The sequence below is a fragment of the Monomorium pharaonis genome, chromosome 3 (genome assembly GCF_013373865.1).
Source record: "Monomorium pharaonis isolate MP-MQ-018 chromosome 3, ASM1337386v2, whole genome shotgun sequence".
NCBI classification, from domain to species: Eukaryota; Metazoa; Arthropoda; class Insecta; order Hymenoptera; family Formicidae; genus Monomorium; species Monomorium pharaonis.
The window spans coordinates 7,929,317-7,952,557 of record NC_050469.1 but is presented as its reverse complement, the minus strand read 5'-3'; the positions used below and the strand labels follow the sequence as shown (position 1 = coordinate 7,952,557).

At 40.4% G+C, this 23,241-nt stretch overlaps 1 protein-coding gene across 1 annotated transcript in view; it reads right to left on the bottom strand.

Moving 5' to 3' along the window:
* The window catches only part of LOC105833320 (telomerase-binding protein EST1A), a 90,719-nt gene that overhangs the window by 16,388 nt on the left and 51,090 nt on the right, over positions 1–23,241 (bottom strand). Inside the window, 4 exon segments of the mRNA XM_012674975.3 lie at positions 14,313–14,516; positions 15,110–15,283; positions 15,502–15,605; positions 17,873–17,985. Coding sequence (XP_012530429.2) covers positions 14,313–14,516; positions 15,110–15,283; positions 15,502–15,605; positions 17,873–17,985 — 595 coding nt within the window.

Below are 23,241 nucleotides of genomic sequence, written 5' to 3'. Positions count from 1 at the left end.
GCACCGGTCGCGCGGCAGGCAGAAAAGAAGCTTATAACTTTATCCTGATTTTATTGGCCGTTTTAGCCCGATGGAATTAGAGTGGAGCCGGGTTATACGGGCGATATATCACGGGGAATCGCATTTATAAATGTGACCAACGGTGGCGGTCTGCGACCCCCGCCATGCGTTTGCAATGGAGCTCCCAAATCGGATTGCTTCACCCCTTCGTGCCGCCGCCAAACTACTTCCACGTATAAGAATCGCTCGTGACGGTGGTCGGTTATCTCTTCAGCTGTGCATTATATACGGGTTCTCCGGACCTGTTACGGGAACGAATGGCGACCTCGAGCAAATCGCGGTGGGATTTTCGCGAATTAATGTAACCGTTGCTATTTGCCACCTGCCGACGTACGCACGACGAATTTATTAGGCTTAAAATTATTGCCGGATTACAAATAAAAAGAGGTCCAAAAGGAAAAATGGACAAGGCCGTAATTTGCAAGATTCACTTTAGATAAGACCCTATATTTGAAGATTAAGCTCAAGACTTGTAAGTACTCCACTTATAAAAGTCGTATCTAAAGTGGATCTTACAAATTATGTATATTACTTATTTCAGTATTGCTGTAACTCCCTTTCGAATAGAGATTTTTTCCTCCAATCATTTTTTGGCTCGATTCAATCCCATAAGGGGAAAAAAAGGTAAGACTTTATCGACCGAAATTATTGTTTCATTGCTCTTCTTTTTGTGTGTGGCGAGACAATGAGAAGACAAAAGAAAGTATCAAAAGCTACGTGGAAGATAAACAGTTTCTCTTCGGATCAAGCTTGGTAATAAAAGTTTATTGAAGTAATATATCCGCGGGGAACGAGCAGATCTTCAACGTGTATCTGTGCTTCCTTTGTAACCCGCAGACTCTCGGCTTTAACTACACCGAGAGTACCTTGTTGCGACGACGCAAACATTGACATTGTCACGAGCTACACGAATCTTTTTCCTTTTTCGTTTCTCCTATCTTCGTCTCTGAAGAAAGAAAAGGGAAAAGAGGGAGGAAAATAGAGAAAAAGAGAAACCCATCGGTCGAAGTACAATCAAAAAGAAGAAGCAAAAGAGAGTCTGTTTACACTACCGATGACTGAACTAATAGAAACGACGAGAAGTGGTACTCGCTTTTCGATTTTCAAAGACGCGTCGTCGGGCGCATTCCTAAGATATTTCTGCCGCCGTCGGGGAACGGAAGGTAAATTGGAAACTGGAGGAATACGGAAGATGCACAACATCGGCGTCGGTGCACTCGATACAGAATGCCGAGAATGAGTCGAGGCGAGAAATGTCAACACCTTCCGCGGGGGGCGCAAACCTGGCGAATCGGAAGGAAACTCTCGCCTCCGGCGCGACGGAACGGTAAAGTAAATTGTCGCCTATGCCATACGAGTGGAGACGACGTTGTAGATTCCAAGCGGCTCGAAAGCTGTCGACGAGAGGCGGAAAGCCCGAAAAAAAGAGGGAAAAGGAGGAAGAAGAAAATGTCAAAACCAGGAGACTCGTGCCATGTGAAGTGGAAGTACATCAGAATCCCATGTTATATTTTTATTTCTAGCTTCAGGCATTTTAAAGAGCAAATCGCCGTTTTCTTTTCTTTTTTTTTATCAATCGGAACTGAAAAACTGTACTGAAAGAAAATTTGATAATAATCGAGCTTTACTGAAATAATTTGAATTAAACGTTTGATCAATATAATCAAACATTTAATTAAAATTATTTCGTTAAAGATTGATTACACAGGCACACAAAAAAAACTGGTCTGTCCCTGAAACTCCACTAGTCAATCTCTATGTATTTTGACATGCTGAACACGAATCCGGTGTCAAAATTGCCCCATCACTCGCCATTTTCCACGTGCAAAGCAATTATTGCAATTTTTAAGGTTTTTGAGCTACCTTTTTTATAAAAAATAAAAAAAAGAAATAATGGGTGTTCAGCACATCAAAATACATAGAGATTGGACAAGTGGGATCCCAGGGACAGACCACTTTTCTTTTTTTTGTGTGCCTGTGTTATTATTGCCAAACTTTTTTTTAGTGTGGGTCCCCTTCTAAAGTTTCTGACCTTTTCCTCTTCAAAGATAAAAAGCAATCTACAGACAATTACTCATAACCGCAAACTTTACACTTTGTACGTGACAAAACGCGACGAAAGTTTCGATGAGCTTCTAGAAAGTTATCGAAACAAATATGGACGTTGGTTGTTTTATTACAGCTAAATCATTTGACCATATTGGCCTTTGACGAGTCACATTTGGTGAGCGTTCGCGGCATAATTCATTTCACGGTAGATTAGCGTAGGGGCGCGCGTTCGATGACGACTACGACACTCCAGGGAAAACCAAGTGTTCTTCCCTAATGTCGCGGAAATTAAAGATCCGTCCTCTCACGGGAAACGGAGAACAACCATTACCGTGCTCAGCGTCGAGGGACAACGGGCACACACAATGTCCTCGTCGGCGGCAGACGACCCCTTCGAGCTCGTACGGGGGGAGGGGAAAAGGGATGACAGTCGAGAAAATGTTATCTCGGGTCTGCGGGTGATGCGGCGAGGGTGAAGTCCGACCGCGTGGTGGTTCCCGCGAGACCGTCGACTCTCGTAATATCTCGACTATAAATGTTTGAATATGTGTAGCCCGACACTCGGCCATATCCTCGCCGAGAGGATCCTCTGTCTTTATGCAGCGAATGTGGAAGATAGCGGGGTAAGGGGTCTTGAATAGCAGGAACAAAGACGCGGACCTCCAAAATAATCATCATATATGTTCTTTTGGAGTTGAAATTTTTTTCGCGCTTATCTCGCTGGGCAAAATCCACGACGATCCCTTCACATAATTTAATAGAACATTCGGACATAGTTGACTAAAGTATTAAATTTATGTTGTATACACAATGAGACCCTCTGTAAATTTGTTACCGAGCAATTGGACAATGTATCGTACTATTTATTGCCAAGTATTGCGTTACTAAATTCACGCCGCGCGAGATGCTTAAATGAGCCTCGCCGTATTATTAATAGCCAAAAATAAAAACAGCCGAGGGCCGCACGACGCCGGGTGAGAAGGAGCGTCAGTGCGCGTGGTCCCGCGGGGGATAATACAAAGTATTAAAAAGGCAACACGAGATTTCGCGGACGTCCGAAACGTTTTACGTCGGGCTGCGCGAGATGAAATTCGGGACGTCCGAGCACCCCGTCGAGCCGCGCGCACGGTGAAATATAAGTTCACCCAGCGGGAAACGACGGATCCGTCCCGCGAAGGAGGGACGAGCGAGGGATCCGTCACGACAGGTGTCTGTCTCGTTGCCGTACGTCCGGTGGGATTTATTTCTCTGATAGGTATAATTTATTCATACGCGCGTATATATACACCGTTACGTACACACGTATAAACGCGGTGAACGATACGCGCGCGCGCGCGCGCGCGCACGTCGTTAGCCCTCGCAAGAGGAAAGCAACAACGAGAGCAAACGCCGTAAATCACAATAAAGCGTATCGTTTATTAACGATCTCATTTGGACACACCGCGGCGTAACGTTTCAGCCGAAAACCGCGTCAGGCATGCATTTTACATGGCAATCGCGCCACCATTTATATTCAGGACCGTTGCCCGGGACCCGGGACTCCGCCGCCGTCGCCGCCTAAACGATTCGGCCGCGAAATCGCCGCCGAATGCCGCGATAAATTATCCATTATGCGGAGAATACGCGAGAGATATCGATTGGCATATACCCCAATGGTCGAGCCGAACGTGACGGCGAAACGTCCACCGGCACCCCCCCCCCCAGCCGCAAATACAGCCCCGATGCCCCACGGCTACTAACAATATATGGGGTACCGGCAACAATGGCGGACGTCAAAATGCCCGGGCTGTTACCGTCGACACTAATACGTCAATTGTTGCCCGTTGCCGTCGACCCGGCTAATTAATTGGGTAGCGATATGAAGTTTCGCTGCGCGGTAACGAAATATCAATCCGCTTTGTTTATACGTTGACAAGCTGTCGGCGAAAGGAAATGGTTAATCAAGAACCTTTACTTCCGCATATATGCTGCACTTTGCGACAGCTCTAATAAAAAAAAAAAAAATTGACTAAAGTCAACGAAAAAAGACGAAAATATCAGTAGTGCCAGTGTCAATTACAAATTTGCTGAATTCTCAACTAAAACTCAATTCAAGGGACTTGAAACTTATTTACAAATTGAATTATTCCGATCATCTCTATTTCAAGAGATTTCGTTCTACAATAAATTTGTTAAGAACAGTGTTATAGAACACGATAGCGATCGCGTAAATCCCTGAAAGCTGCTAGAACGAAATCATGCTCTGCAGTACAGTAACCGTTATAGCGACCGCTTGGAGCGGCGCCAACAGAGGATAATTGCTTTAAAGTAATTAGCTACTACTGGAGTTCACTTCACTCTTACTCGACGCCTTCTCTCTTCATCGTTTCTGTGTCTGTCTCCCCATTCTTCTCCCAACTCTCGGTAGCAGACGCACGCCCATAAAGTGTAATTGCTTTTCGGTTTAATCACGCTTTTTATTGACCGTTTGTCGCGAACGGATATCTGGGCTCGCGTTAGCGAACCGCGTAGCGAATAAAATATTGTCTCCTTAGCGAAAACGCGCGCGCGCCATCTCTGGTCGTCTCGCGGCCATTTGTATCGTTCGTTTCAAAGCATCTCGCGTTAACTATTCGCGATAATAAGCACGGGAAACGAATGTTCTTCTTTCCATATAAAATATCATATATACGTTCAGAATCGTAAAAAAAAAATATATATGCAAATAAATTTTTTTTACTCGCCGTGACCTCAGGCACTTCAAATTGCGTCACATCTTTGCGAGAATCATCCTATTAATCTCAAGGCTCTTTAGTAGTATCTATCTTCATATGGTTGTCCCGGTGGTACAACTACTCGTAGAATAATAATGATTAATTTCAAACGCGCGTCCCACCATTTCCCGCGGGATAATCTTTTGCCGAGATCCTTCGGTGTAATATATGTGTGGAGACCAACTTCTTTACATAAAGCTTCTTAGGATGAAATAAATATTAAATAAGACGCATAAGTGTAATTGTTGGACAAACAAATTAAAAATGGGACTATTCTTTATTTTAAATGTTACCTACGCAACTAATAACGGCAGAGATACATTAACCTTGGTTGGGCCCACGTACTTTCTATAATTGCAAACTTAAAAAAGACCGGCGAGTGAAGATAAATCAAAGAGAGATTGTCTTAAACTGTAAAGAAGGAAATCAAGATACGAAATCACTAAAGTTATTGTCACACGAGTAATCGTAAATTGCTTCTGTGATTCAATAAAACTATTTAAATATGAACAAATTAAATAAACCAAAATATTTGTAAAATTACAAATACACGTACATCAGAATTCTATACGTGCATTAGCTGTATTGTTGACACGTTAATGATGGTAAAAAATATTTAGAAATGCTCAACGTGGAAATTAAACGCGGTCTTGTGAAGGGCAAAATTTTATGCGGCTGCATAATTTGAACAGTTTACGAGTAAGTAATCCAGAGAAATTATCTTCGGTCGCAATTTTCGCTCGTTCGTAGCCCGAGAGAACATCGGGCTATTAATTTGTGTACAAGATTTGCACGTGCACGCGAGAACGCCAAAAGAAAACGCGATGACGTGCTGCCCTCGCGCAGGGAGGATAAATGAAAATTTTGCATACCAACTTTGCAGGACGATGCACCGGTCTTTATTATGACATGTAAATTAGAGTACATTTAGGTACACGCTAAATAAACGTTTTTCCCGTCGAATGCAAAAACTGCGCAAACATTTGAATTATAGAATGAATAAAAGGAAAGCCTTTAAGACGAAACCGAGAAGAGAGGAGAATGCACTTCCTCTTCGTTCACGACTCGAATTTTTTTCAAGTCATGCGAGTCGAAACTTTTCAACCGTACTTTCTGCATTCATCATCACAGAAGCAAACTGGGAACTAACGACATAAAGCACTAATGAAGAATCCCACAGCTTCAAAACGAAAAGAGATATATAAAATGTGCCTAGCAAAAAGATGTATCAGACTTCTCAATTACGGTTTTGTAACATTTCACTTTTATTATTTTTTTTTTAATTTAATCATGTAACTCAAACCAAAGACAATTTAATCAAGCGGTCATTTTAATCGAATAATCACATGAAATACAAGTTTTTGTTTCAAAGTAATCTCCGGCCGTTGTATTTTCACTCCGCTTTTTACCGTGACAAACATTTTATCAGATTAATCCTCGACAATTCTAATAATTTTCGCGTTTCACGATTTCCTCAGGCATCCTCGTGTTTTATACTCTTGCATTTCCTCTATTATTACGATATATATAACAGTTCAATTACAAGCGTTAAGTTAACTGCAATATAATTATGAATAAATAAGATTAGAAGAGGTTCTTAGTGCCACGTTCTAAATTTCGGGAGATAATAACGATAAAATAACAGTCAAGATCATTAAAAGCGAAATGTCTTCATATCGTTCAGCAGTAATGAGGCGCCAATGCTAATAAGATGTTTCAAGCTGCGCGTTTAGTCTATGCTAGAAGACATCATTGGACATAACTTTAAGAATGTACGTGATCTAATAACAGAAATACGAAAAGAGAGGAAAGGGGCGTCGGCGAGGGGGTGTACGCGAAAGAAACGGCAGGATGGAGATTCCAGGATAACCTTCGCATCCGCGGCGAGCACTTGAACTCTCCGTATATGAAGCGGATTTAATTGGCATAATAAACCTTTAAATAGAAGCCTCGCGCAGAGAAGCGAATGGTGTGTTAAGAGGTCGTTGGAGCCATTTTCTACCTCCTCGCATCTCGCAAAGCCAGTTTAGATACTCGAGGCCCGCGTACACTCGCAAGTACGAGTTACGCCCGGGATGAGAGATTCGCGAGATATTGATGCATGTATAATGAAGAGATCGTAATAAATAAATGGTACGTTAAGGACGGACGCAAGCAATTATTTCGTTAGTTTCGACTCAAGAGTTTCCCAACGCGAATAAAGTGAATCCAGTCAAATAAACACACTATTATATTATCATTATACTATTACATTTTTTTTTATCTCCGCTTAATATTTATTGTATTTCTTTCTACCTCTTTCTTTCTCTGTTAATTGTGGTTTCGGATAGAATTAAACATCTGTAACCTGTATCGCCTACGGTACACCTTCCTCTTAATTCCTAAAAATCGTTTAGGAGGAAATTGAGTCCGGTTCTGCGAAAGCAAGCCGTTCTAATAGTACATCAATCTCGGGATGGAAATTAAGGCGGAGCCTCGAGTATATACGGATTCAGTATACGTAGATCCAATATATATGCGACCAAAAAATGTTTCTCGAGGAAATGAAACGCTTCTTGCCGCATCCTTCGTATCACGGTGCGTTACCGTTAGCCCGGCCCTTGCAATCGCGCCGCGCGCTTCTTTCCGTTCTTTCTTTTCCCCGTAGATCACGCCCGGTCATCTTCGTCGTACGACCGCAACGAGAAGTAAACCCATTCGATTTCAATAGCGAGACACAGGCATACGTTACGTATATGTATTATTATAGGTCTAGTACATTTCGTTTCTCAAACAGCGCGTAAAACCTACAATTTTTAATCGTACTTCCCCCCTTTTTTTATTTTACAATATTAAAGCAAAAATTTTTTCTACTTTGGTTAATTTATAGAAATAATCGAGCAATTTAATGTTTAAAAAGGCCAGTAAGAGAAGAGATAATATAATACTATCCTATCGCATTTAAACAATCGTTCTAAACGTCCAAATTGATATCCGCCGAGAGATCAGCATAACGATCATTAAAAAACAACACGTAAAAAGAAATGCGTATCTTCCTCTTGCCAAATAAAAATTCGGCGGAATAGTAAAGGATTATTAAACGTGCTCTGTACCGAAAGAACCGTGGTTAAGGCGCATTACGATGTTATCCTGGATACGCGCGTCCATGGTTCATCGGCCAAGCATGACGCCACCGCCGCCGTGCGCAAAAAGGAAATATCCTCGAAGACCACGGGCAATGCAGATGAAGGATTAATTGGTTACAATTCGTGATATATACATTCCGGTTCTCTGTACGTACGTACGTGCGTGCGTTCGTACGTACGTCTCAGATAATGCTATTATCATCGTGGCGATTAGGCCATGTGGACCAATTCGGCCTCCTCGCAGAGAGCGTTTTTATACGTTCTATCAAATTACCCTCTTTTTTTTCGTATTTTTGTTCCCATGTACAAAGCACAGCAACGAAAGAGAAATATCGTTTTAATCGACGTGACCAACGGGGTTTACAACTTCTTCGCCGGGATGCAATAGCACGTGACGAGCAGCGAACGAAATGCGAATTTGATTGTTTGGCCGGGAGGCCAAAAAAAAAATCGCCGCAAAAAGTCGTCCCGCGTAACGCGGCTATTTACAAAACATGCGTCGAGTTGCGCTTTCGTTCCATGCGAGCGTAAAATGATAGGCCGACTAAAAATATAGATTTCATCACCGATGAAATCGATAACGACACACATCCATTATGTATACAGCACCACTACTGTAATTAGAGCCCATACGAAAAATCCAGAATCACATAAAAACAAAAAAAAAAGATTCGTGTACAACAATGCCATTTCCAATTTTAAATCTCTCAAATTCAAACAAGAGATTATCGAATACGAAATTTTTTTTACATAAATAACGAATACAAGTGATTTATATGATTGTCCATGTATAAACGATATTACATAAATTTCCTCCAATTTCCTGCCCGAAGAAACGAGGTGCACAAATTCTCATGTAACCAATTCAATTATCGCCGCACGGTTCCGATATTATGGGAGTTATGAAATCAACATGACGGGCAACTGTACGTTAATTAATTAACTAAATTAATTAATCTTCGCCGAAAATAGCAGTTTGCATTTCACAATTGTTTGTCGCAAGTCCTGTCCATCGAAATAATGGAAACGGTACCCGTTTCAAAGTAACACACGACCGAATTACCGAAATACAGTAAAATTAAAAGCACATTTCCGACTCTAGGAGAAATCATAATGTGAACAAACTATAATGTAGGCCGAAGTTCACGGTTTAACCGGTTCGCGCTACCCTTGGTGACACGCGGCGAAATTTCACCGGCCAATTAAGCGTAGGATTTCGCTCGAATTAATTTACTACGTTAGGTGATTCAAAGCTTGCGGGATATGCAAAACGCAATTCACTCGACACGACATAATCCAGATTCACCGTTGTCCACGGAAAAACTGGTTCCGAGGTGTTACGTATGCAACAGGATTGTTCTAGATTCTGAGGCAGGTTCATTCAGGCATTAAAATTGACCCGCGAGTTTCAAATAATATCATAATTGTTTAACTATACAGTACTTTAGAAAAAAAAGTGAAGAATCTCATAGCAAGTTATCGCCAAAAAATTATACCACATATCGTGAAAATACACGTGCAATCATGTGATATTTAAAGTAACTGTAACATCTAAAAAGAATTGAATCCAATCTTTCACATTTTTATTGCGAATATGAAATATTAAGATATTAATATACGTATGATGCTTTATATATTGCAATACTTTAATGACAAATGTTGGAGATTAATTAAAGTTATAAATCTTGATATGAAAATGCCGAGGTCATAATGGCTTCGAATCATGTAAGCGATTAAAGTTGATCGATGGATATTACGTGCATTTGGGTACGTGCCTGTGCTTAAACACGTACCAATTTGTCGATTATTGATTTTCACAACTCAATGAACTATATAATTACTATCGCCTTGTCACTTATCAAACTTTGATAACAAATTTTGCAAATCATAAATATTAAGAATAATCGAAAAATACTGCCACACTGAATTTCACTTCTCTAATCTTTACTCTTTAAAACGTGCTACTAAACACATAGCATTTAATTCATGAATGAATTACAATGGAATTTCTTATTTAAACACAAAATCTAAATTCAATTTGTTCAAAAACAACATTTCGACTAAAAATAAAGATATTTATATACCCATGATTAATAGATTATTTTCACGATTACTTTGCCATTGCTTCTTCACGACATTCACTTACTCGCAAAAGAACAGTTAATTGTTATCACGAGCTAATTACCAGAAGACAATAATCGCGCAACATTTTGTACGGTACTCTTTAATCATAATCTGTCACATTGTGAGAAAAGAATTGCGTGAAAGCTGCAATAGATCTAAAACAACAGAATTTTAACGAATGTACACTAACGTACATTATCCTGCACATTACAAATCCTGCATTTATACTGCAAGACACACACTCTCTCTAACACAAATAAATTAAAAAATATATAATTAATTATAATTACGTTTCATTAATATAAATATCTCAACTGATTCATTAATATAAGTATCTCAGCTGATTCGGAATCCGTTACGTAACCGTTAAAATTCTATTACTCCATTTACTAAATTCGAAATAAATAAATAAATTATATTTGAATTGCGAAAAATTCATATGTAATAGCAAGATCCTCAGAGAAATAACGATTGACCGTGAATACGGCAACGATTTATAATTTCTTCCTCCCGCCGCTTTGATGTCTGCTTCATGCAACTCTCACATAAAATTTGTATCGATAAATAACCTTTGATAAATAGAAATGCTTATAAAACGTTAATCACAGAAATTAATCAACGGTAATACTCGTTCGTAAAAGATTGCATTTGATATTCTTTAATACTTGTAGCGATTTCAGATTAATGTGACGACACACGTCGATATGGCTCATGTAGGCTCGAGTCCTGACCATTCGAATGCAACCTTACGCAAACAACAGCGCACTGCATTCCGCAAACAACAAACATCGAGACCGGTCTCAACCGACATTTGCCTTAAAATATTTAATACGACATGCACAAACGTGTAGCAAATATTCTGCCTCGCGAATTTTTAAGTAGTTTTTAAAAAGCAATCAACGTACCGCACAGTTTCTCGACTCACTCCGCGATCCGCATTCGTTCCGCACTCTCGAATTCAAAAGTAGACAAATTATATTTAAATTAACAAAAAATAAATAACGAGAAGATGTATCCAAGCTATCTTAAAGTAATCGTTACTATTCGTAATATTCTGTAACAATAATTCATAATCCATGTTCGCTTAAATTTCAATTTCAAATAAATTACGCAAAATATATCTGTGATGATAAATATTCTAAACGCCTCGATCTTATGAATCGCGGAAGTAAATTAATCACGTGGACTGACGATCAGATCTCGGAGAATAACGACGACACATGAAACATCTCATGCCACCGCTTGCTGAGACCTGCCGCACGAATAGTGATAACGTGCGGCAACCTTAAGTAAACAATAACGCTACTGTACACCGTATTACTGTAACAGCAAACATCAAGGCGGTGCGTTAATCGACCTGTCCAGCTCCGAGCATGACATAAACTAAATATACACGCCAAATATTCCGTTCAGCGAATACTGAAGTTGGTGGTTATTACAAAGCAAAGTTGATATAACAAAACCAGCTTCTCACTGAAATTGTTTGATTAAATATTATTTAATATTATATTTATTAAAGCAGAATTCAAAGCGACCGGAGAATTATATTATCGTTGCGACATTCACGAACAATATTATTTTCTAATATATTCGGCATATTCATTCGCAATTTAAATGTAATTTATTCGTTATTAAATAAATGGAATAATTTCGGTCATTAACGAAATATCACAGTAAATTGATTCCGAATCGCAAAGTTGTATTAATTACATAGTTGTTTAATATACACGTGTCAATCTCGCAGCGTAAATGCCGTTTATACACATCGGGATGCGTTAAAACCATTTGTCGTTTTGAAATCGTCCATTGTATTAACATTTCTTACGCGGTTTCTTCTCTCGCGTTGTGACGAAGATCCATATTAGGTTGTTAGAGTCGGAAGTATACAAAATGTCGCGCAGCCGTCATATCCTGATAATTACGCACAATCGTAATTATCATGTTTTTGCAAATGAGTATTGTATAGATGCAACAATGCAATCTAAAAAGAAGAAATTAAAGCCCGCGTATCGTTGGACACACGGCGGAGCAACCATAAGTAATTTATTATATAGTCTCAACATTTCTTATATCAGAATTTTCGAGTTATTAAAATAAAAAATATGCCATTTTTATTAAATTAATACAAATATAAAGTAAAATATTAAGTCAAATAAAAACCTATTTCTTCATAAATTTTCAAATTTGTGATTAAAAAACAATTCACTGAAAAAAATTAGATTTGTCGCATATAAGTTTGCGAGTACAATTCTAGCGTAGCCGTGTAATCTTATCGCGCCTTGCAATAAGAAAAGCCAGTCGAATATGTAAAAGTCTGAGTACAAAAAGGCAAAGAGTACGAGGAAGAAAGACGATCTACGATAAAACTGCATCGGCACTGTCGAACAAACTACCGACGGTTACGATATCGCGGCTATTTATTTCGGCGGGGTCACATTGGTCTTCCATCGAACTTTATCCTCGAAACAATTCTACGACCGAGAGTTACGAAGATCCGTACTTCGCCTCCATCCAGTTTCGCTCCCTGATAAAAGCGTCGGTCGAAAAATTCAAGAGATACGAAAAGCCTTCGAGTAATTTATATCGCCCTCTCGAATGGTATGGAAAAGCCAGATAAACTCGGATTTTCTCGAAGAGAAAACATTTGGGAGCGCGGATTTTGTAGGTGCCATTTTATGATCAAAGATACACGTGTATGTTCTTAACTCTATTTAAAAGTTTCGAGACTGCATTGTGCAATTTGCTACGTCTCTTCTCATTAAATTAATATAAATACGCGACACTTGTGCTCGTATACTTAAAACTACAAATTATATCAACACAAAACAATTAAAAATATAACAATCGCGGGTGTACAGGATCTCTGGTCAGCCTACTCCTCTCCTCCTTATTCTTTTTTTGTCTTCAAAGAAGAAAGATATCGCCGCGAAGGATAGAGAGTACGTGGCCGACCGCATAGCATATACAAAATCCGGCTCCAAGCTGGGGTAAGATAATAAATATGCAAAAAGGAGGAGTTTCGATGCCGTAAATAAAAACAGCGAGTTGCGTGCTGCGCGAGAGTCTGCGGTGAGAGAGGATCGCGCGAGAACCGAAATAAAAGGACGGCAGGGTGGTGCAACGAAGGGTGGAGGAATGTGAAAGAGAGAGAGAGAGAGAGAGAAGCTAGAAGGAGAGATGCAGCATTCTCCACTTCAGTTTGCCACAAGTCAAATGCGTGTTGTAATCTCCTGATTTAGTTCGACTTAGCCACGACGAATGCATTTAGTCGGTACTTTGTCGACCGGCTGTTTCGAAGGCGGGACGACAAGTTGAAGGAGAACAGGAGGCAGGTGCAATAATATAGCCGGCGGTTAGACCGGTATCGCGGCGGTTGGGCAATCATTCGACAGCGATATTCGCGGGGGACGTCTCTATCGGCGGAAGATTGCGCACGGTGCATATAGCTAAATTTGGAAACGGCAAGATTCCTCATCGATCTCAGCTCGTTCGAACGCCATTCATAGTACGCCATACATGGTACGTATCTTCGAACGATATAACTGCTATGCTAAAACTCATTCACGTTTGTTTAAAACAATAATTCGGCCTGCAAGTGCAATCTTTTAATTTTTCACCGTTAAAAAATCTTACGCTATAGATTTTTATACACAATATAAAAAAGAAATAGAATTACACCAGATAAATAGAAATTTTTCAATATCATATATGAATACTTTTTTATTAAAATTTAAGATAGCCAAATAAAGGATGCGAGAGCACGGAAATATTCACGATTTCCAATCATTGTCATGAATTATCCAACCATTAATTTCGTTATTAAAATTAATTAAAATTTATATTATTTAAAAGGTAATTTATTCCGCTCACAATACAAACGAGACAATCGATAGAATCTACTTTATTATGAAACTTGCATTTGTTATTCCATGCATTAACTGAAAATACTGTTCATGCATAAAAAAGAAGAGAATCAAATAGCGATGTACGTTTATGGCATATAACATTGGTTTATCGTCGTTTTGCTCGATAATGTACGCCGGTTAAAATTTAATTTTAATCGAGCAGCATAACGTAATAACGTTGCAATAAATAGCGTCTCGCCGCGACGCCAGCGATCGATTTATCGAGTCGACAAACCGATAGATCATCCCTGGTGGTATACGCGCCAGGGTATCGCTACAGGGTATTTCGCACTCACCTGTACCCGCTGTCGATGCCGATCTTGTTTCCGCTGCCGCCTCTTCAGTTCCTCCTTCCTCTCGATCAACGACCTTATCTCGACAGCAGCCACGGGAGCCGTCGTATCGTCGGGCACGTTGCCGCACGAGGGTAATCTTCTCAACGTAGGAATCGACTCCTCTTCCCCCTCGCTGTAACTTTCTACCAAGAATTCCGAGTCGCTCTGGAAGTAAATTAATTCCAATCTTAGATAACGAGCCATGATCGGCATCGGATTTAAATTGGAAAAATTAATTAAATATTCCGGAGGGGAAAATCCCGATTTTTTATTCTTTTTGACAATCTCGTGATTAAATTACTCTTTTATTATTGTTTATCATGATTTTAAAAACTTTTAACGTTTCGCGCGTGACAAAGTATATTTACTTTTATTCTTACACTGAGAAAAAAAAATTTATTTGACAAAATTTTCCAACTAAATTAAAATTTTGTCAGTTCAAGAATTTATGCATTTAACTTAAATGCACAAATTTCAATTCAAGTATTTATATTGTTAATTAAAATATATAAATACTTAAATAGACAAAGTTTAATTCAGTTGGAAAATTTAGGCAAATTAACATTTTTTTCTCAGTGTAAATATACAGACATACGCAAGATTAGATAAAAATATGTTTTATAGACTACAGTCGTTTCTACCCAGCTTTAAAAAAATTCGATCGAGAATTTATGAGACTCTAAAAATGGAGCTTCTAAATGCGTTTTCTTCGGGATGGGAGGAGAGAGAAGACTAGATTTACGATAGTTACCACGTACCTGTGTCGGCGGCGAACTCGGCGAGCTTGTGCTCGAAGCCTCGACCACGGAAACATATTCGCTGACGCCGGTCTCGCTTTTCTGCAATTTCAGCACCGGTGTCTCCAAACCGCACAAGAACACTTGACCGAAGAAGAGAATCTTGCTTATCCTGAGGCACATCTGAGCCACTTCCTGAAAACGCGTCGCAAGTTTATTGCCCGTGGAAGTCGAGCGACCGCGCGGATATCCCGGTAACAATACCGGTGTACTTAAAGTTTCCTTCCAAGACTTTGAAATTTCTCGAGGTACAGAACTCTGTTTTAAGCTTGTTCGTTATCAACAATAAAAGCGTATCTTGTCCAGATGTGTATATTACTGCAATTAGAGACGTAACGCAATGTACAAATTACCATATCTTCCGTTTTTTCCACGTAGCAAGGATCCTGAGGATTCAGCATGAGAGGGGTGAATCCAGCCAACGTGATATCCTCCGGTAGTTTTACGAGCTCCAAGTCTGAAATAAAACGTAAAAATCCAAATCATCCTTTATGCATACGCGGATCGGTGCTCTTGTGTAAAGTTCTGCGATCGTGCCAAATCGAGTTCTCTTTCGAAAGCATACGAATAGAATTTGCGCCGCGAAAACGCATAAAGATCTATATCACGTATCGCGAAAGGAGGTCAGATGTTTATGCAGCGCGATTCGGAATCGCTAAAATGCGATTCTAGTGCATCTTCTAACGCGATCCGTTGTCTTTTACATTCCGGTATTAAGTTTTTACGTATGTAACATGAGCGCAAATAATCATCAGCGATAAAATTACTCCGCAATAAAATTTAAGTGGAGTGACCGTTAGATCTTTTTATCAATAATGCAAAGAATTTCTTAAACTTTTTCCATCTATACTCTAAGGACATTACACTAAACAAACGCAATTCTGTCAATAAACAAATGAATAATTTGCTTCAAAAAATGCGAAATCATGGTCATGTTACAAATAAGAACTAGTATCATTCGCACTTAACGAAAACAAATTGTTCATTCGTATCCGTTAGTTTGGAGATTTCAATTTTAAATATCGACAAATATTGCTTGAATTTAAACAATTAATAACGAATTAATTTAATTAATTTCTAACATCTTTGGGACAAGCAGTAGTAGCGTTAATGAAAGCCCGGATTATGAACAAGCTTATTAAGTCTAGTCAGCCATGTGATCGGCCGTACCCTCACCGATACGTGCGTAATGATATTCACTATGCAATGTATATTGACGTCCGCACATATGTACTCAGCTTAGAGGTAAGTGTACCGCGAGCAAGGACGCGTCGCGAAACTGGAACGCTCGTTTCCAGGCGATCGGATCCGTTGGAAGACCCAGTTCGAGAACCGAACTCGCGATCACGTCTAACGATCTATTGAAAATAGAAAAATTCGTCGTGTGTTCTGCTCGCGAGGACCGTACGCACTCGCGACAGGCCACCATGATTCTTATCGGTACTCTAACGATCTTCACTTCACTTGCTATTTAGTGTAAGCAATTTTATTGCAAAGAATGAAATGGAACTTTAGTATCAAAGAATATAAAACTCTGGCCCTCAACATCTTCGTTGTATAATGTAGCGTCCTTTCGTCTTGAAATATTTAAAAGCCATTAATATGTAATATCGCTTCTCGAATTAAGATTCTTGAAAAAAAATTAATTGTAAGTCTACACGCTATTTTAGAAAGTTTAAAATGATAGACTATTATCAGTTCTACGTCCACAACTTGAAGTATCTAACGATGCTACTCCGGCCGGATGTACAGACGATGCGTGCTAAATTCGTGCGTGGTCGCCGAAAAATCTGCGAGAGACGCATAGCCGGGTCGTCTTCGTGGCGAGGTCTATACGTGAATGGGCTTCGGGGCAATGCAATTTGTGTATTCATAACATGCGCGCGGCATGCATATAGTGACGATGTGGCTCGCACGCACGCTGGAAGACCATTGGCCATACGCTAGTAAACGGCTGCAAGAGAATGGCATTGCAGTGGTCATGTCGAACGTATTCACCGTTATGCAACCGTCGCGCCAGCTATCTACGGGTCAACAGACCGGGCACCGACTTCACCGACTTCGAGGAACGCGACTTTTTCGATTAAGTCTGGTCCAGGTCAGCCCGCGAGAATCGCTCGCACCTCATCCGAGCGTTTCGACCGATTGCCATTCCTCTCGCTGTTCGCGCGCGCTCGATCAGCATCAACGTCGAAAAATAAACGTCGAAATACAACAATAAGTAATAAAGTAAATTTATTGGTTATTACTAATAAAATAAAACGATAAGATTATATTTATATTTAAAATTTACTCAATAAAATATTCTTCAAAATTCGACAGTAGAATAAATTTATCAATTAACGCATCGGAAAATAGGAAATTTGTTAAATCTTTCGCTAGAAGGATAATAGCTCTTATAATCAAATAATATTAAGGAATTTTTGTTGAAGAGTTTAACTATACCTTTTCCAATTATTCTATTCGAGCTCCGCTTTTGTTAATTATATTAAGTGTTATCGGACTTTTCTATTGTAAATCGAATAACGTCACTGTTTCGAAATTAATTATTTGTATTGGTTTCAGGATTGGAAATATATTTTGCACAATATAAACGACGTATAAACGATTTAGCGATTTTTAATTTTCTAGCACGTTGATCTTTAGATAAAACATTCAGTCATCATTGACAGAGTGCGCGGAAATTATTATCGCATAAAAGATCAGCAGGAAACATTTCCTTACCTTCCTCGCGATCCTCCGTATCCTTGCCTTGAATCAGAGTCGTCCTGTTGTAATTTAATTTCTCCAAAAGGTTCACCATCGTCGCTAGTCTGCTCCACGCGTCTCCCGGCGGTCTGTTACAAACGAGAAAATCGAATTAAGTCTCCTCCAAGTTTCATAACAACATTCGTTAGAGAAATCGTCAAAATAAAGATTTATCATGACTTGACAAAACTCAATTGTTTTTCTAATAAACATTTCAATAAGAATGAGAAAGAAATTCGATAACACCAAGGTCCAATGTCAAATTCTTCGTGCGTGATTAAACCGAGTCATCGAACAGTGATTTATGATTGCGCCGCATTAAGATGAGATATAATGATCTTCAATTCCCCAAATTATATTTTTTACTGGGGGAGGGGTCTACTTTAACGTTGCTTGACGCCACTTTAGCGCCGCGGGGCCGACGAACTTTTTGTATCTCTCGAGGTAGTACTCGGGACTAATTTTCTACAGATTTCAGATTCCTCATTATTGTTTTTATAAGAGTGACGGCATAAACGCACCCGAGAAGGTTTGCCGGCTGTGCAAACAACACCTGCTTAAACATTTGCTCATGTGAAAAAAAAAAAAATAATCAGTCAAATTGCTACTTGGTTTTCTTCGCTACCTGATGGTACGCGAGTTAATACGAGGTAAATATTTTCGGTTCTGGATCATTCGTCACGCGACACGAATTCTTGTTGCCACAAGGGTTACAAAATTAGTGCGAATTCGAAATCAACGTGACGACGAGAGAAGGCATTGCCGATGAAATTCCGCTTGCCGAAAATACAGTTTTCGATGCGCCGCACGAAAAATGCGTCGATATATTTCGAAGATTCGCGTGGCTTCCGCGTGGCCGCGACGGGACGCACGTTGAATTTTCGCACGCTTTCGCATGGGACGTGGTGCGATTTCGCGTACTTTTTTTTTTTTTTTTTTCTTTAAAGGTGAGATACATAAATCCGACAGACGCGAATGGGCGCGATTAAAAGAAAACGGGCGACTGATAAAATTTATATCCGACCGTTTGCGACGCAAGAGAGAAGGGAAGAAGGTGGAGAGGGTGTCGGGTCCTCGCGCGAATATGATATATTCCCGCGCGACTATTCATTATCAGTGTCGAGAATAATTATATATTGGAAATTATTGCGGCAAGGGGGAAACCGGCGTAATGCGCGCGGTGGACGATAATAATAATAGATCACGGATTTATACATTTAATGTACTTCGTATGACCGGCGGCGGCTCGTTCCGCCGACGTTATTAATGATCTACCCGCGGCAGAGCATATACGTTTCCATTCGTTACTTCCGTATTACTGTAAAGCTAAAGTCGCCCGTTCAATTAATTTTTTCGTAGCGGCTCTAAGATCGCGCGGATTCTCACTGTACCAAACAAGAGCATTTAAGAGAATCGCAATACCGGTTGCAGCAACGGTCACGTTCCGTATGTACGTTATAATGCTTCTTCACGAAATAAAACAGCATAGCTTGTTTGCTCCTGCGTTTCGCAAAGGAACGGATCGCTGACTATAAATTTTTAGCGTGCAAACTTCGCGCCCAACGTACGGAATCTCAATGACACACACACACACGCGGCCTCGATGGTGACGATGCGCCAGAGAGGATATCACGTGAGAATAGACTTTACCGATCGCTTAATTTCGTGACCGAGCAGAAGTACGTTGCGGTTTCCGCCCGGCGATTAATCGGCCGGCGTCGTTAAAGGTCATCGGTTAATCGCGATGGGACTCGCCAGCGCGAAGTCGCCTGCGTCTGTCTGCATCGCGAATCGTCGTTGCTCCGAGTTGCAACGACGATCAAGATCGAGAGAGGATCGGCGATCGCGCGCGGCGTCCTTGCCAAGGAAACGCTTGACTCACGTAATTGTTAATCGCTAACGAGCAACAATGATTAACCTATCCCAGCCAGATAGTAGCTGTTGGTTACACACAAAAAAATCTGCGTCTCGATGAGAGAGAGAGAGAGAGAGAGAGAGAGAGAAAGAGAGAGAGAAAGGGAGGAAAGAGGGAGAGGAAAGAGGGAGCCTTGAGGCTCGTTTAATGGACAGTAGATTGCATCAGTTGGACAACCGTGACTCTCGTGCTCTTATCCCCCCCTCCCTCTATCTCTTTCTCTGTCTTTCTCACCTGTGGCTCTTACTCTTCTTTTATTTTATCTCATTAGCGAAACTCGCGCCGAGCAGCGACGACGCGCCGTGCGTCGATAAGATGAACGGCGCGTACTACCCTCCCCTTCTCTTCTCTCGTCTTCTCTCTGTGCGAGCATGCACGAAACGCTCGCCAAAAGGAATTCGCTCACGTTTGCGTACGATCAATTCAAGACGCGCCGACCCGGGGGCTCTTTGTGAGACGCTGGGCCCGCGCGATCCCTTCGAGTATCGCAAGAGCGTCAGGGGGATTTCCCGTGCTTCTGGGTCCCTTATTTAGCGGCGTGACTCAGCGCGGGGCACGCCAGAATTCGGGGACCACCCCAACGGGTTCGCGAGAGATAAAGCTCAAATCAGAATCCATTATTGCTTTGCAAGTTCAGCAAGTAGAACATCATCAGATAAAATTGAATCAACAACTGGATCGTAAAATACTGTGTTTAAGAGCCTCATGATTTCAATATGTTATTTTAGTATTAAAATCTATAATATATATTATTAATCCTTCACCTGAACACGTTTTTTTCAGTATTCATAACCTGAACACGTGAGTCTGTCTGTCACGTTCGACGCTATTTTCCGACTTTAAAATATGAAGAAAATTTTTTAAAAATTCATAAAACAACTATTAAGATTGTGTAGTTAAAGATTTTATAGTTATTTTGATAAACACTGTTTATTGGTCAATCTTGAAACACAATCTTTACGTAAAACAAGAATATTTCATTTACATATTAATGAACAATTGAATAGTTTTGATACTAATAATTATTTATAAATCCTTTCCTCAAAAAAAAAAAAAAAAAAAAAAAAATTATTGCGAAAAATACTTTTTTTAAAAAGCAGAGCCAGGCAGGCTCGTTTTAAAGTTATTAGCAGTTGTTATTTTATGTTATACGTGTTGTATCTCACACAAGCAAACATTTCACGTCTTCATAAGAAATAGAGTTGTTCGCAATTAAACATGTACATCTTGTTCAACCAGTTCACTGATAATTTGTAAAATTTTCCAAATAAAATGCCAGGATTTTAAACAAATTAATGTTACTTTAGATTTTGCGCCAATGACGGAGACACATTAACCCGTTCTCTTCCCTCTTTTTCGAAAATTCGTCAATCAAATTGCGACAGCGGTGCAAGAGTTATGAATTAGGAACGGAGCGGAACCATTACAATCACGAACACGTGTCGCGCCACGGGAACGTCGGCCGAACGCCGCGGGTGTCGCGACGTCTTTACCCGCGAGTTTCTCACACCGCGTGCGATTCGCCGGGGCATCGCCGCGCGAGGAAATTAATAGTCCGATACAACAGCCATAATTCAAAACACCTCAAGTGTCAACCTGAATTAATAGTCGCTACGCGCAGCTGCGACGGAGCCGCGGCCGAGTGCAACGAGTGCGCGAGTTGGCGAAAGCCGCGGCGCACATCCTGCAAATCTCCCTTCTTTCCCTCCTCTTGTCCTCCCGTTGCTTCGGGGGATTAATTCGTTCGACAAAAGCGCGATGTAGACCACCAACTACCTCGCGAAACCTGAGCTTCACCCCCTCCTCTTTCTCTCTCTCTCTCTTTCTCTTTCTCTCTCTGTTTCTCCCCCGTCGAAATCAGAACCGCCGATGCGGTAATAATTAAAGCGGGACAGTAACTTATGCATTCGCGACGACGAAGAGCGCGAGAGAAGCGTAGTGGTAGAAATAGTGCCGCGGGAACCTGTGCACGACGTGCGACTTGCGAGATCGAGCCTCGATACGTTGCAGCGGTTGACCGTGACCTACGCCACGCTCGCTTCCATCACCTCTCCCTCCCTCCCGTTCCCGTGAGATATCGGCTCGCGCTAGAACACGCTCACGTCTATTAAGCTGGCACGACCGATCGGATAAATTTCGTGCTATCCTTGTTGTCAATTTGTCGCCCCTCCCACCTCTCTTCCGGCTTTTATTTCACGCGTTATCCCGTAAAAAACGTAGTAAGGCTTAAGGCCTAAATTCGAAGATAGCACAAGCTAGAAGATAGTACGAAAAAAAGTTGGAGTATGCGAGGTATTTTCAACGAGCCTGATTATATTATAATTAATCTCAATAGTTAAATGTGATCAGACCCCGACACGATCAGTAGCGCTTCGAACGCTAATGACCCTTCTCGCTCCTAGAGTCGAAATTATTTCAAGGCCAGTCAAGGCTCAGCGAGCATGATCGTGCTACATGCTAAGTGCTTCGTTCGTGCGCGACAGCTGTGATCCCGAGGCTAATGACGTTCGAACAACAATTATTTTCGAATCAATATCATCTTTCAGAATCTCCTAAATCGTAAAAAAGATATTTTAAAAAAATTAATTTCAGAGTCTTTATTGACACCGAATGCCATGAGCTAGGAACAACAGTCACTTAGGTCGGTATATATAACCGTATCTTATTTTAAAACAGCCTTAAGTAATGTCTTAAGATGCTAATACAGCTCTGTGATTGATTGATAACGTCTTAAGATCTTAAATATAAGACTCAATTATGAATACTGGTCTAAGTGACTTTGATGTCCCTTAATCTTTAAGCTGTTATTAATCATACTGCTTTGTTCTTTTAGTCATGCGATAGTTTTAAATTTGAATAAGGTGAAGTGGCATAATTTCAAACTCTTATATATTTCTTTATTTCTTTAATCCGTCTCTCCCCGTCTCTCCCCGTCTCTCCCGGTCTCTCCCCGTCTCTCCCGGTCTCTCCCGGTCTCTACCCGTCTCTCCCCGTCTCTCCCCGTCTCTCCCCGTCTCTCCCGGTCTCTCCCCGTCTCTCCCCGTCTCTTCCGGTATAGATAACCATTTATACAAATTTGACAGCTGTCAAAATTCAATCGCAATGATTACTCTCGCAACACGAAATAAGCACAACGAGAAAACCAATCGGCATCGCGGAAAAGCGACGAAACAATACTTCGAGAGATGCGAGAGAGTATCGATGCCATGCCCTTTTTTAGAAAGGATAATTTGTGCATAAATATTTAAATCCAGCATGTTTGAAATTATGTCTACAAACAAAAAGCAGAGCTTTCGACACAATTTTATCATAGTACAAAACAAGAAAATTTGAACTTTAAATATCTTATTTCGTTTAGAATTGTATCAAATTCGAAATTGGGCCACTTTTACTCTATTGTAAAAGTTTTATCTATTCAGCTTTATTTAAA